Genomic DNA, 13,308 nt, shown 5'->3' on the forward strand with positions numbered 1-13,308 from the left:
TCCGTTCTCTTCTCTTTGTAAGGGAGGTTTCCACAGCGATCAAACCCTGTTGCCGCAGCCCAAGCACTAAACTCTCTGCCAGAGCAGAGAGATGGAAAGTGAATGCGGGCCAAGAATCCTCACCAGAGCTCGTCCCGCTCCTGAGGATCGAGGAGCACTTTCTGGAGCCACCATTCCCTTCAGTTGAGCTCTCCTCCCTGGAGCGTATGCTGCACGGAGCCCCAGCCTTGCCTTCCCTCTCTTGGTTTCTTTCTCTTATTTATGGCTTCTTTTCTGTCTTCCCACCTGCCTTTGTTTTACTCGTTTTAACTCCTACCGCTGCCTCAGCCCAATGCGCTTGGCAGGACCGTGCCGGCCGAGCCGGGATCTCTGCGTTCCACGGGACGAGCTCAAGCTGTACGCGTGCTGAGTTTTCTTTAACTGCCCCAATAACAACCATATTTTCCAAAATTTAAGGAAATGCCTTGGACCTGAGTTACCCCAAGAGCAAATTTTGTGGCCCACGACCTCCAGGTTGAGCACAGCTGGAAGCCCGGTGCTGCCTCCGGGACGGTGCTGTGCTGTGTGAGGCTCGCTGGCCGCGTGTGCACGGAGCGGTGTGGGGCAGTGGGGCCTGGGCTCAGTGGCAGGGGATGGGCGCTGGGGATGGGGGGCACCGGCCAGTGCCCCAGCTGGGGCGAAACCACCCCCGGTGGCCCACAGCAGCGGTGGCTGCCCCATCCCTGGAGGGGTTCCAGGCCAGGTTGGATGGGGCTTGGAGCCCCTGATCCAGTGGGAGGTGTCCCTGCCCATGGCGGGGGTGGGACTGGACGGGCTGTGAGGTCCCTTCCAGCCCAACCATTCCATAATTTGATGGAATCATTTAAACGTTGTTGTCGTCAACAGTAACGAGCAGGGCTCTGGCTCAGCCCAAGCAATAAAAGTGGAGAAGGTGACGATGCCATGTGGAATCCCGGGGGACAGGGAACGCGCGAGGAGAGAGACAAGATGACAACGTGGAAGCTGCGGGATGCCGAGCTGTGAGAGCGGCCCCGCGGCGGGGGGGATGGATCGGGAAAATGCCTTTGTGGAGCGCGGCCGGCGACCCGCCTGGGTGGCAAAGGGACGAACCGGCGCCGCCTCGAGCCCGGAAGCGGAAGCGCGGCCGGAAGCGGAAGCGCGGCCGGAAGCGGCGCGGGACGCGGGCGGCGGCGATGCCGTGGCTGGACTTTCTGGACGATGTGCGGCGTATGAACAAGCGGCAGGTGCCATGGGGGGGGCGCTCCGCACCGCATCCCGCCCCGAGCGCCCCCGTTCTGCCCCCCGCCTGCCCCTGAAGTCCTCCCTTCTGTCCCCCATCTGCCCCCCGTTCTGCCCTCCTCCTCCTCCGCCCCCTATTCTGCCTCCTCCTCCTTTTCCCCCCATTCTGCCCTCCACCTGTCCCCCCAAGCCCTCCCTTCTATTCCCCCATCTGCTCTCCATTCTGCCCCCTCCTCTTCTGTCCCGTCTGTCCCTCCATTTGGCCCTCTAAGTGCCCTTTCTGTTCCACAATCTGCCCCCTTTTCTGCCCCTCTCCTTGTGTCCCCCCCCGATCTACATCCCCCATCTGCCACCCCTTCTGTCCCCCTTTCTGCCTCCCCATTTACTCCCCACCACCAGCCCCCCACACCTGGACCCTGTCTGTCCCCTTTCTGCCCCTCCACTTCCCCCCCACCCGCCTCCATCTACTTCCCGTCATCTGTTCCCCTAAGACCCCCTTCTTCACTCCCCCTATCTGACTCTCCTTTCTGCCCCCCATCTGCGCCCTCCTTGGTCAGACACCAGCCCTGTCTGACCCCCCCTTTGCTCTGCCCCCCCCCAGCTCTACTATCAGGTGCTGAACTTTGGGATGATCGTTTCGTCCGCACTCATGATCTGGAAGGGGCTGATGGTGGTGACGGGCAGCGAGAGCCCCATCGTGGTGGTGCTGAGGTAACGGGGGGCTGAGGTAGCAGCAGGAGGTGAGGAGCGGGCAAATGTAGATCCCCAACACTGGCATCTGCAGGAGCGGGTGGGAAAAAGGAATCAGGCTCTCCTGTACCTCAAGCAGCAGGAATGGTTGAGGAGGGAGGGATGGATCCAGCGGAACCTGGAGAGTTGGGACCATCCCATCCAGAGGAGGCCACAGAGGTGATCCGAGGGCTGGAGCATCTCCTGTACGAGGCCAGGCTGGAGAGTTGGGGTTTTTCAGCCTGGAGAAGAGAAGGCTGCAGGGAGATGTTAGAGCAGTTTCCAGTGCTGAAAGAGGCTCCAGGGAAGCTGGAGGGGTGCTCGTGATCGGGGGGGCAGGGATGGGATGGGGGGAACAGTTTTCAACTGAAAGGGGGGGAGATAGAGACAAGAACTGAGGCAGAAATGTTTTGCCGTGAGGGTGGGGAGCCCTGGCTCTGAGGTTGCCCAGAGCAGTGGTGGCTGCCCCATCCCTGGAGGGGTTCAAGACCAGGTTGGAAGGGGCTTGGAGCCCCTGATCCAGTGGGAGGTGTCCCTGCCCATGGCAGGGGCTGGAACTGGATGGGCTTGGAGCTCCCTTCCAAGGCAAACCATCCACGATTCTGTGAACCCACCAAGAGTGCAGCTCGGGTGTTTTTGGATCCCACTAATCCTGCTGGAGGAATGTTTGGTGCTGTGGGTGGAGGAGACTTGGGAGAGGAAGGCCCGGCACAAGAGATGGACCCACTGCTTCAAGGATCATCCCTGGTAAAAGCAGTGCTGGTGGCAGAGCTGCTTTTCCCAAGGTTCTTCCCGTAGCAGAACGCAGTGCACCAGCTTTTCCTGCCATAAGGTTGTTGGGTTGTTTCAAAGGATGCTGGTTCACTGAAACACCCAGTGAGCATCGTTGTGTGTAACCCTGTGTAACAGCTGCCCGGTCTTCCCCTGTCCTAGCGAGTTGTGACACGTCATGGAAAAGGGGAGCTGTATCCATACCGTCACACAGGGTTGAAACTAAAGAATATCAGCTGCTGCATGTGGCCGTCGCAGCCGTGCCGCGCGCTGGGGACTGCGGGGTGTCTCCAGTGCCGGGGACACATTCCTGCGGCCCTTGGGCAGCTGCCAGATGCGGGTGCTGTTGGACGCTGTGTGAATACCACATGAGGTTCTCCGGGGCCCTGTGTCTCTCCATCAGCGTTAATTGTCGCGTGCCATTTAACGAAGCTCCCACAAAAGAAAAGCGAGCTGGATTCCCGTTCCCTCCCAATGGATCTGGGACATCCAGGGGGAGGCATCGCGCTGTTCCTCCTCGTGAGCATGACAGGGGCCATTGGGTCACATCCTGGCTCCGGTGATGGGATCTGCTGTTTGGAATAGCTGTTTCAGTGCTGCTTGGAGATAAAACATGAATGTACACGGTGCTTAAAGTTCATCACTGCGCTCTGTGCTGCATTATTGATGCAGAATTAAGGTTAAGCTTTGTGTAACGATTGCCATTTACGCGACAGGAGAAAAGTGGTGTGGATAGCGGTGCCTGAGATGAGGTTGTTAAGGAAAGCGATGAATCACAATAGTAAATTTTTAGCACATTTGTCTGTGCATTCCAGATGGGAACAGAAGAGCCTTCAGTGCTTTGTTTGTGAGGATGGGCTGTCTACCTTGAACGTAAATGAAATAAAGCTTCCCTGGGGTGCGGTGCTGCTGATGGGGAGCGGGGAAGACATAGAATCATGGGATCGTAGAATGGTTTGGGTTGGAAGGGACCTTAGAGCCCATTCAGTTCCAAACCCCCTACCATGGGGATTCAAGGCCAGGCTGGATGAGGCTTGAAGCAACCTGATCCAGTGGAAGGTGTCTATGCCCATGGAAGGGGATTAGAATTGGATGATCTTTAAGCTCCTTTCCAACCCAAATCATTCTGTGATTCCATGATTGTGAGGGTTTTTTTTAGGGGACTCTAAACTCTGAACCTCACTTCCGAGTGTTTTAACTGTCACCCAATCGCTCCTCTTCTCTTTTCAGCGGAAGCATGGAGCCTGCATTTCACAGAGGAGACCTCCTGTTCCTCACAAACCGAATTGAAGATCCAATCAGAGTGGGAGAAATCGTGGTCTTCAGGATAGAAGGGAGAGAAATTCCTATCGTCCACCGTGTCCTGAAAATTCATGAGAAGTGAGTCAAGAACTAGGGGGGGTGGACTGCAAATGTTGATCTAAATGGTGTTTTTCCTTATCTCCCTGGGCAAACTGCTGGGTGGGCCATGGATAGTGGATATCCAGGTGCTGGAGGGAGAAGTAGAAGTTCCAGGTGGATGGAACCTGTGCTCTTGGGTTTACTTGTATAGATCCAGCAGGATTCAAGAGCTGGAGAGCCTGGATTCCCTGTGCCACTGAGCATCTCCTGTGCCATCACTTCCATCCCACGCTGCTGCGTAATGTTCCTGTGTGTGTCCTGTAGGAATGGCTGCGTTTGCGTGCGTGTCGTGACTGTGCAGAGGTGGAACTGAGGGAAGAAGGGGATTTTGCACCTAGTGTGCATTATTGTAAAGCTTTATGACCCTGGTGTCTGCTCTCTGGTAGAGGCAGGGCGTTCCTTTCCTCCTCCACGGGAGCTGTTGTGTTGTACTTGGAGTCTCTCCGTGCTCTGTTCATTCCGTAAACGTTTGGCCGGTTGCATGTCTGAAGGAATTGAGCGCGGTCACCCTGGTTTGATTGCCAAGCAGGGTTTAGTTTGCCAATCAAGGCTTCGTCTGAGCCTGCCTGGTTTGCAGCTGGTGGAAGACGCAGCTGTGAGTGCTTTGTGCCAGTCTGCAGGGATACGAGCCAGCCTTATGATGAAAAACTGAATCTTGGAGTGCATCCCTGGTACTTCTGAGCAGCTCCAAGAGCACAGCGCTTGGATGGGGCCCCAGCAGCTGTTTCTGCTGAGTTTGATGTGAATGAACCAGAGCTGCACCAGGGCAGAGGGGGCTGTTCCCAGGCTCAGGGAGTCGCTTGAAGCTGTGTGAAGGTGGCTTTTGAGGATTGCTTCAGGGAGGCAAGGTGGATGGGGCAGAGAGCGCCCCTTCCCCAGGCATCGCAGCAGCCTCGGCTATTGGGACAGTTGGACTGTTTCTCTGGCCCAGTGTCGGGGTCGACCAGCTCTGTGCACATTCATTGTCCAGCTGAAATCTCTCTCTCCCAGTTCAGAGCAGATGTTTTGCTGTTGAGGCTTATTCTGTATCAAAATAGCCCTGAGGAGAAGGATTTGGAATGCTGGGGGATGAGAAGCTCCACATGAACCGGCAATAGGTGCTTGCAGCGCAGAAACCAGATGTATCCTGGGCTGCACCCAGAGCAGTGGGACCAGCAGGGAGGGAGGGGATTCTGCCCCTCTGTTTCTTGTTCCTTGGGAGCAGAGCCCAGCACCCATCTTGCTCCACCCTCCTTTCCAGGAGCTGCATAGAGTGATGAGGTCTCCCCTCAGCCTCTTCTCCAGGCTAAACAGCTCCAGGTCCCTCAGCTGCTCCCACAACTCCTGTTCTCCAGACACTGCCCAGCTCCCTTCCCTTCTCTGGCTGCGCTCCAGCCCCTCAATGTTCTTCTTGGGCTTAGGGGCCTAGAACTGAACCCAGGAGGTGAGGTGAGGCCTCCCCAGAGCCGAGTGCAGGGGATGATCCTGTCCCTGTTCCTGCTGCCACCCCATGGCTGACCCAAACCAGGATTCTGGTGGCCGCCTTGGCCACCTGGGCCACTGCTGGCTCGTGTTCAGCCACTGTCACCCAGCATCCCTGGGGTGTTCTCTGCCAGGCAGCTTTCCAGCCGCTCCTCTCCAAGCCTGGAGCATTGTGTGGGGTTGTTGTGACCGATCCGTCATTCCTGTGACAAGCTGACAGGGTCAAGCAATAAGGACGCTCTGCTCAGATACCGTGGGGAGCGTGGCCAGCCGATCCCCGACTCATGGCTGGAGCTGCTGCCTGCTGAGTGCTCAGCAAGCTTGGTGGAGGCGATGGCGAAGGTTGCAAACCATGGTGTGTAACACCAGAGCGTGGCTCCTCTGTAGGATCGTGTTTCTGAGGGCTGAACTCATTTGCCTCGGGACAAATTACAAACTTGAGGGAGTATGTAGTGATCATTTCCCTACTTTCAGGCACAAAGCAACAGTTCTGCAATAATACCACCCATTTCTTTTTTACACGGCGTACCTGGTCACTTTTCGAATGGCGATAGTGTTTTGGCATACAGAATATCCTTCCAGAGAGGCACGGCTTTGTTTGCACCATGGTAGTGAAGCGCAGCACTGCCTCTGGCTCATTTTAACCTGTTACCTCAGAGTTCCGTGTGATGCCCTCTGGGTCCTCTGTTGGAAGAGGCAGTGAAAAGCTGATTGTTGTTGTTTCTGTCATTTGTATGGGACTGCCCTCGAATCTCAGATCAGTTCTGTCTTCTCCAGAATCCTGGTCTGTTGTTTCCTGTGTGGAAGTGGCTCCAGACCTTGTTATCCCCAGTTCAAACAATGATGCAGGGAGTTCAGAACTGCACAGAACACTCAGTGGAGGCCCATGCAGTACTGCAAGGGTTTGTTTGGTTTGTCCTGTCCCCTTTCCTAATAATTTCCTGTTTCACCTTGCTTCTGACCATTACGGGGTGGAACCGTGTGCTTTGACCCCAAAGTCTCATTTTGGATGGGGGTAGAGTGCCCAGAACCCCGTGTTTGTACAGGAAACAAGAGAAGCACTGAAACAGGAAAGGTCAAAAGCAAGGGCCGCATAGCTGCACCTTCACTCGAAATGGCTCATCCTGCTGGTTCTGTTTTTAAACTCTGCTGGAAAGCTTGTCTGGGATCACGATTCATTCTTCCATTGACAGCGTTTTTCCCAGCAGTCTGCTTTCCGCTGCATTTGACAATTTCCCCTTTTCATTCTGCACTAACACGGAGGACACGATTGCTTCTGTGACCTTTGTGTTCTAGAACAGCATTTAACAGGTTCTTTTTCACTGATTTCCCTGGCTTTGTCTTTGCCAGGCAGAATGGCGACATCAAGTTTCTGACCAAGGGAGACAACAACGCGGTTGATGACAGAGGGCTCTACAAACGGGGGCAGCACTGGCTGGAGAAAAAGGACGTCGTGGGACGAGCAAGAGGGTAAGTGAGGTTGCAGAAGGTGCGGCTTTTCACAGTGCCCATCCCCGTCTTCTCCCGACTTCACCCTGCTGGGCGTTTGTGCTGTTAGTGAAAGTGCTTCCAATGGAGCTGTGGAGAGGTGAGAGCAGAGGTAGCTCTGTTCTGAGCTTGGCATAAGTGCAGTTCTCAAGCTGTGAGCTGCATTCTGAGGCTTTGATGCCGGATGGATGGCAGCACACTAGGGCGGGATAAAAATTTTCATCCAAACTGTTCTGCAAGGCACAGCCTTTGCAGGCAAGTGGCCAAAACCCTGCTTGTCACGCTGCCAGCACTGCCCTGCTTGGTAGGAAGAGGTCCCGAGCCCGCTGGCTGTCACGCTCGGCATGCTTGAGTGGCTCCTCTGTATGCACCTCTGAATGCTGCTTGATTTAATCACCCCTTTACTCTTGCAGGTTTGTGCCCTACATTGGAATAGTGACTATCTTAATGAATGATTACCCAAAATTTAAGGTAAGAGCTCTCTCATTTTCTACTTCTCCCACCCCAGCTGCAGTCACTTTGTGCAGAACCATTTGGCCTGCGTGTTCGCTGCTGTCACTGCACCGTTGGCCGTGAACGTGCACTCTGGTGCCCTCTCTCCTCTCTTACAGTACGCAGTCCTCTTTTTACTGGGTTTGTTTGTGCTGGTGCATCGAGAGTAGCCTCCTGCGCTGCAGCCCGAGGTGAAGGTGCCATGGATTTTGTAGAGGAACAGTTTAAATAGATGGCGGCCCAATGGGAGGAAGAAGAAAATGTGCATTTCAAAGCCTTTTGCCAGTTTGAGTTTCTTTTGTTTTTTACTGGCGAATGTTTGTCTCAGTATTTCCAATGTTTTGTCACATTTTAGCATTTTTAGTGAGTTTTTATATTAAAATTTTAAGCCAAACTGTTTGGTGTTTGTACTTTGGAGCTGAGCTGCTTCTCAAAGTGCCCATAGGACCGTGTCCTCTCAGTGTGTGCCTCTAACGGACAAACATGGCCTCTCCCTGTCGGAGGGGGATCTGGGAAGTTGAGTGCTTTTCCAACTCTGAACTGGAATAAAGAGTTGGCAGCTGGGCCAGTATGAGCCCTGCCACGTTCCTGGTTACTGCCCCGCCAAGTGCAGCCTTGTTGTCCACTTCCCTGGGCTCTGCCATTGCAGCCTGACTCTTAGGACCCAGTGAACTCACTGCTCCTCTCATTTCTGCCCAGAGCAGTGGTGGCTGCCCCATCCCTGGAGGTGTGCATGCCAGGCTGGATGGGGCTCAAGCCCCTGATGCAATGGGAAGTGTCCCTGCCCATGGCAGGGGGTGGGACTGGGTGGGCTTTGAGGTCCCTTCCCACCCAAACCATTCCGTGATTCTATTTTGTGATTCTAAATCCACCTGTGTGCCTGGGCCAAGGGGTCCATGGATAGCAGATAAAGTTTTCCTGAGGACCTGGAGCAGCATTTCTGCCTTTGCAAGTCGCACTGAGGCTGAGGCTCTGTTCCCTGCTTTGCTGCTTTTGTGTGTGAATTGTTTTTCAGCTCGGGCTCATGGAAGGTTGAGCTCTTCTGAAATCTGCTGATCAACACCTCAGTGACAGCTCGCTGCTGTTGCTGCTCTCCAAGTCCTCTCGCTTTCACACCTTCTGCAAAGATCAGAGCATGCAGAAGCAGCTTTGTTACCATCACTGAGTTAATGTCACAACAAAGGCAAACCCACAAAGGATTTATGATTACAGCACAAGGATCAGCTCCTAAAGAGCAGCGGCTGAAATCTCAGCTTTAACAGCAAAGAACTGGTTATTCTGAGGGGTTGTGGATAGCACACCCGTCCTGCGTGGGGTGGGATTGCGTTGCCGGTGTTGCTGGTTAGTGGCAGCAGGTGTCAGTGCTCCGTGTGGCTGAGGATACCCCCTCATTGCTGGCATGGATGCACTCGCAGGTGTCCCCTCCATCCATGGATCCAGCCTGTAATTGATGCTGCGTGAGGTACCAGAGCAGCGAGCGGGGTGGCTGGGGTACAGGGTGGGATGGCATCCGCTGCAGCCCAGCCTCTCCTGTGGGTTTGCAGAGAATTTGAGAACAGAAATGATTGTCCTGAATCAGGGGCTGCGCTGTGAGATTGGGGAAGTCATCGCTATCAGTGTGTGCTGCCTATTTTCAGCTCAGTGTAGCTGCGAACGTGGTTCTGTGTTAGCTGCAGCCGTGAAAGGAGGTGTTGGCTCTAATTAGAGTGAGAATAAAGAAGCAGCTCATACCGACAGCTCCAACGCCCACCGGCCTCCGCCCCACCTCCCACATCACCTCCCGCATCCTGGTAACGCCTGTCCTGCCGCGGTGGAGGAGATGGTGCTGAGGCCGAGCCGAGCAAGAACGGGGGGAGGATGGCAGAGTCGTCACCGGATCCATCCCTGCCGGACTCATCCTGCTTTGCTTAGCAGAAAAGCTACGGAGCGTGCGGGAGTCCCGGGATGTCCGGGATGCTTGGCGAATGCTGCCATGATCCCTCAGAGCCGGGGGTTTTGCTGTTCTGACTCAATGGGCTGCGCTTTATCTCCGTTTCCTTCTTTTTGTTGAAGGTGGAGCTGTCAGGCCGGCTCCAGCAAAGCCTTAGAGACTCAGGGCTTAGGGAAGATGCAGATCTTTGTGTTGCAACAGGAGCAGGATTTGGGAAGGGGTTCGAAAGGTTTATAAAGGTGAAAAAGGAAAGCTGCCGGGACTGAGGTCACTTCTGTCTTTGTTGTGGTTGCAGCCAAACAGAGCATGTTTTCTGGTGGATGGTTTCACTGCTTAATTCCTGTTCAATCACATCCACAGCTCAGGGTGTGGATTCCTTCATTTCTGCTTCCCAGAGTGATCTGCAGAGTGATCTAGTGATCTGCACTAGAATGTCCCTGGGTGACTCTTCCTTTCATATCAGAGCAAAACGCGTGATGGCTGCAAGGTGAGCTGTGAGCTGTGGTGTGCTGGAAGCCAGAGCTCCTGGAGGCAAAGGCTCTTTGTGTGTTCCTGGCGCTTGAACGCTGGTTGTCAGTGGGATTTGGATGCTGATGGGTGGCGTGCTATCCGGGTAATAGCGCAGTGGGTTTCCTGCCCTTAAAACCTGAACAGGTCAACCTCATTTTTTTCCATGGAGAATCTGCAAGGCACACTGGTCTGTGGAGCACGTCCCGCTGGAGAAATGCATGAATACAAGCCAAGCTCGGCTCCCTGCATGGGCTGAGCCTGGTGGCCAAGAGGCGGCTTGGGCAGAGCGTGGTGCCTGGGGACGGCGCCCGTGCCGAGCAGGGCAGATGCAAAGCAGATGTTGACATAGCCCAGGGTGAAGGCTCATGCGGTGCCGGTGGCACAGTGGCTGAATTGGGCGAGGAGCAGCCTGGTTCCCACTGGGGGATGTCAGAAAGGCACAGCCTTCACCTTTCCCATCGGTGTTGATGCGTATCAGATGACTGGTCCGGCCGTCTGTTTGCTGGCTGCTGGGAAAAGAGAAATGGCACCTGCAGTGCATTTTGAGCTGATTGAGAGCTTCCTGCTCCTTGTACCTTCTCCCCTCTGTTGCAATGCTTCCACCCCTTCCTCCTCTTCGCCACTTCAGTTTGCTCGACCCTCAAGAAGCAGCGGGGCTCTGCGAGGGTGGCTCCCCCAGCCTGGCACGTGCTCCTGAGAACCACAGAATCATGGAATCACTGAGGTTGGAAAAGCCCTCTCAGCCCATCCAGCCCAACCGCCCCGTGCCGAGTGAACCCTGTCCCGAAGTGCCACGACCACACGCTTTGTGAACCCCTCCAGGGGACTCCTGCCCTGCCCTGGGCAGCCTCTGCCAGGGCTTCACCATTGCCAGGGAAGAAATGTTTCCCAATATCCAAGCTAAACCTCCTCTGGCGCAACTTGAGGCCATTTCCAAATGCAATATCTCCACGGAGAACATGCTTGCTGCCCCATGCTCCCTCTGCCCAGCTCCTCAGCTCTTGACTGTTTTGCCCCACTTAATATTTTAGAACCAGCTCCCGGAGCTCTCTCTGCTGAGCATTCTGATATAGCCTTTCCTTTCCAATCCCTCCTCCTGTAGAAACCAACCTTGCAGGCTTTTGGTTTCCAGAAGTAAAAATCCTGGGGAGAAAATGAACTTCAATTTAATTCTTCTGCAGCTCAGTTCACTCCAAGCAGGACGCCAGCTTTCTGCCACATAATTCTGGTGAGGACGCATCTGAGCAAGGGCTAGATTTGCAGGTGAGAAAACAAGATTTTGTTGTCTCAGTCTTGTGCAGAGCAGTTATTTGTGCCGTGTCCAGTGAGCGTGGTGCGAGTGGGAAACCTCAGGGACAAGCACAACTCATTTATGGCTTCCATGGAAATTGAAAAAGAGGCTGAAAATGAGATGTGCACTATTCCAAATTGCATCTGTTCTAAACAGCAGTCATTGCCTGTGGATGAATGAAGGGAAAAGAGGGATTTAATCTTTGTAAACAAGAGATGAACGCATCAAAACTGTCCCGCGGGTGGATGGCAGGGCTTTAAATCTGACCTGGCTTTGCCGAAGCAGAGGCTGAAACAACTTTACCGCTGCTCAGGGTTTTATTCCCACCAGGAGCTCTGCAGAAGGGAAAAATGAAGGGATTTGCTCTTTGGGTCTGGATGTAATTTGAGTCATCAGTTTTGAGCAGGTGCTTGCCAGCCCCTGTGGGGATTTGCGGGGATGGGCCAGGGCTGGAGCACCTCTCATCCAAGGACAGGCTGGGAGAGTTGGGGTTGTTCAGCCTGGAGAAGAGAAGGGAGACCTTAGAGCAGCTTCCGGTGCTGAAAGGGGCTCCAGGAAAGCTGGGGAGGGGCTCTTGATCAGGGAGCGCGGGGGCAGGATGAAGGGAATGGTTTTGAGCTGCAAAAGGGGCGATGGAGATGAGATCTTGGGGAGAAATGTTCTGCTGTGAGGGTGGGGAGGCCCTGGCCCAGGTTGCCCAGAGCAGTGGTGGCTGCCCCATTCCTGTAGGGGTTCAAGGCCAGGTTGGATGGGGCTTGGAGCCCCTGATCCAGTGGGAGGTGTGGGTGGGACTGGGTGGGCTTGGAGGTCCCTTCCAGCCGAAACAATTCCATGATTCTATGATCATCCACCTGGATCTCCCAAAGGTCTTTGGCAGGGTCCCCCAGCAAAGGCTCCTAAAGAAAGGGAGCAGCCTTGGAATAGGAGGTGAGGTCTTACAGGGAAAAATCATTTGCTCGGTGGTGAGGAGCAGGGTAGGAGGTGGTGACCTCTGCAGCAGAAGACCTCGGGGGCTGAGCAGGGGCTGCTGCTCCACGTTTGCGTGGACGGAGGCCACTGTGGAGGGAGACCATAAGAATGATGGAATTCAAATGTACATCAATATAAAATCGTTCAGAGGGGAAAAAACAATTCTGACTGTGTTTGTAAAACCACGGTTTCCAAGTTGAGCATCACCATCCGGAGTGTTGGGACTGTAACGGATCGTGTGGTGAAAACATCAGCTCGGTGGTCAGCGGCCGTGGAGGAAATACATGGAATGGGGAAAAGAGGGAGCAAACCAGACAATCGCTGGCTCCTGTGACCTGAGGCGTTGGAATGGGGCGAGCGAAGGCTCTGCAGATCTCTGAGGCTGCTGAGGGGAGCAGGGGCCGTTCCCGTGGGTGTAGATCGGTGCGGGATGGGTGCCAGCTGCTCTGCCCCAGCCCCAGTGGGTTTATCCCAGTGGGACAGGGGACGATGCGCTGTGCAGGGTCATGCTCTGATGTGACTGCTCTCAGGAGTCGGTGGTTGCTGAGTCACCTCTGCGTGTCCTTGGCTCCAGCGCAGGAAGCTGGTGGCCACGCTGCAGCCCCTGAATTGCCTTTCTGGATCAGGAGTCTTCAGCGGCTGGGAAAGAGAACGTGTCCTCTCCAGGAGCTGCAGAGAGCGATGAGGTCTCCCCTCACCTCCTCTTCTCCAGGCTAAACACCCCCAGACCCCTCAGCTGCTCCCACAACCCCAGTTCTCCAGACCCTTCCCAGCTCCCTTCATTCTCTGGATGCGCTCCAGCCCCTCAATGTTCTTCTTGGAATGAGGGGCCCAGAACTGAGCCCCGAGTCAAGGTGTGGCCTCTCCAGCGCCGAGTGCAGGGGGCGATCCCCTCCCTGCTCCCGCTGCCCCTCCATGGCCCCCTGGGCCCCACCGGCCCGTGCTCAGCCGCTGTCGCCCGGCACCCCAGGCCGTTCTCTGCCGGGCAGAGTGTCAGCTCGGGTGTGGATCTGCTTGAAGCCACATC

General features: G+C 55.1%; 1 protein-coding gene across 2 annotated transcripts; it reads left to right on the forward strand.

Moving 5' to 3' along the window:
- The first annotated feature begins 82 nt into the window (after positions 1-82).
- SEC11A (SEC11 homolog A, signal peptidase complex subunit) lies at positions 83-7,975 on the forward strand. Of its 2 annotated transcripts, XM_054078212.1 has the most exons (8): positions 83-1,244; positions 1,841-1,950; positions 3,970-4,119; positions 5,284-5,285; positions 6,359-6,512; positions 6,952-7,071; positions 7,503-7,560; positions 7,701-7,975. In XM_054078212.1, exons 1-8 carry the CDS (start codon positions 1,059-1,061, stop codon positions 7,749-7,751), a joined length of 831 nt encoding a protein of 276 aa, XP_053934187.1. In that variant the 5' UTR covers positions 83-1,058; the 3' UTR covers positions 7,752-7,975. The 2 variants fall into 2 exon arrangements, with proteins under 2 accessions (XP_053934187.1, XP_053934186.1); XM_054078211.1 differs by lacking the exons at positions 5,284-5,285; positions 6,359-6,512.
- The last annotated feature ends 5,333 nt before the right edge of the window (positions 7,976-13,308 follow it).

This window comes from Cuculus canorus, chromosome 12 (genome assembly GCF_017976375.1).
Source record: "Cuculus canorus isolate bCucCan1 chromosome 12, bCucCan1.pri, whole genome shotgun sequence".
Taxonomy (NCBI): Eukaryota; Metazoa; Chordata; class Aves; order Cuculiformes; family Cuculidae; genus Cuculus; species Cuculus canorus.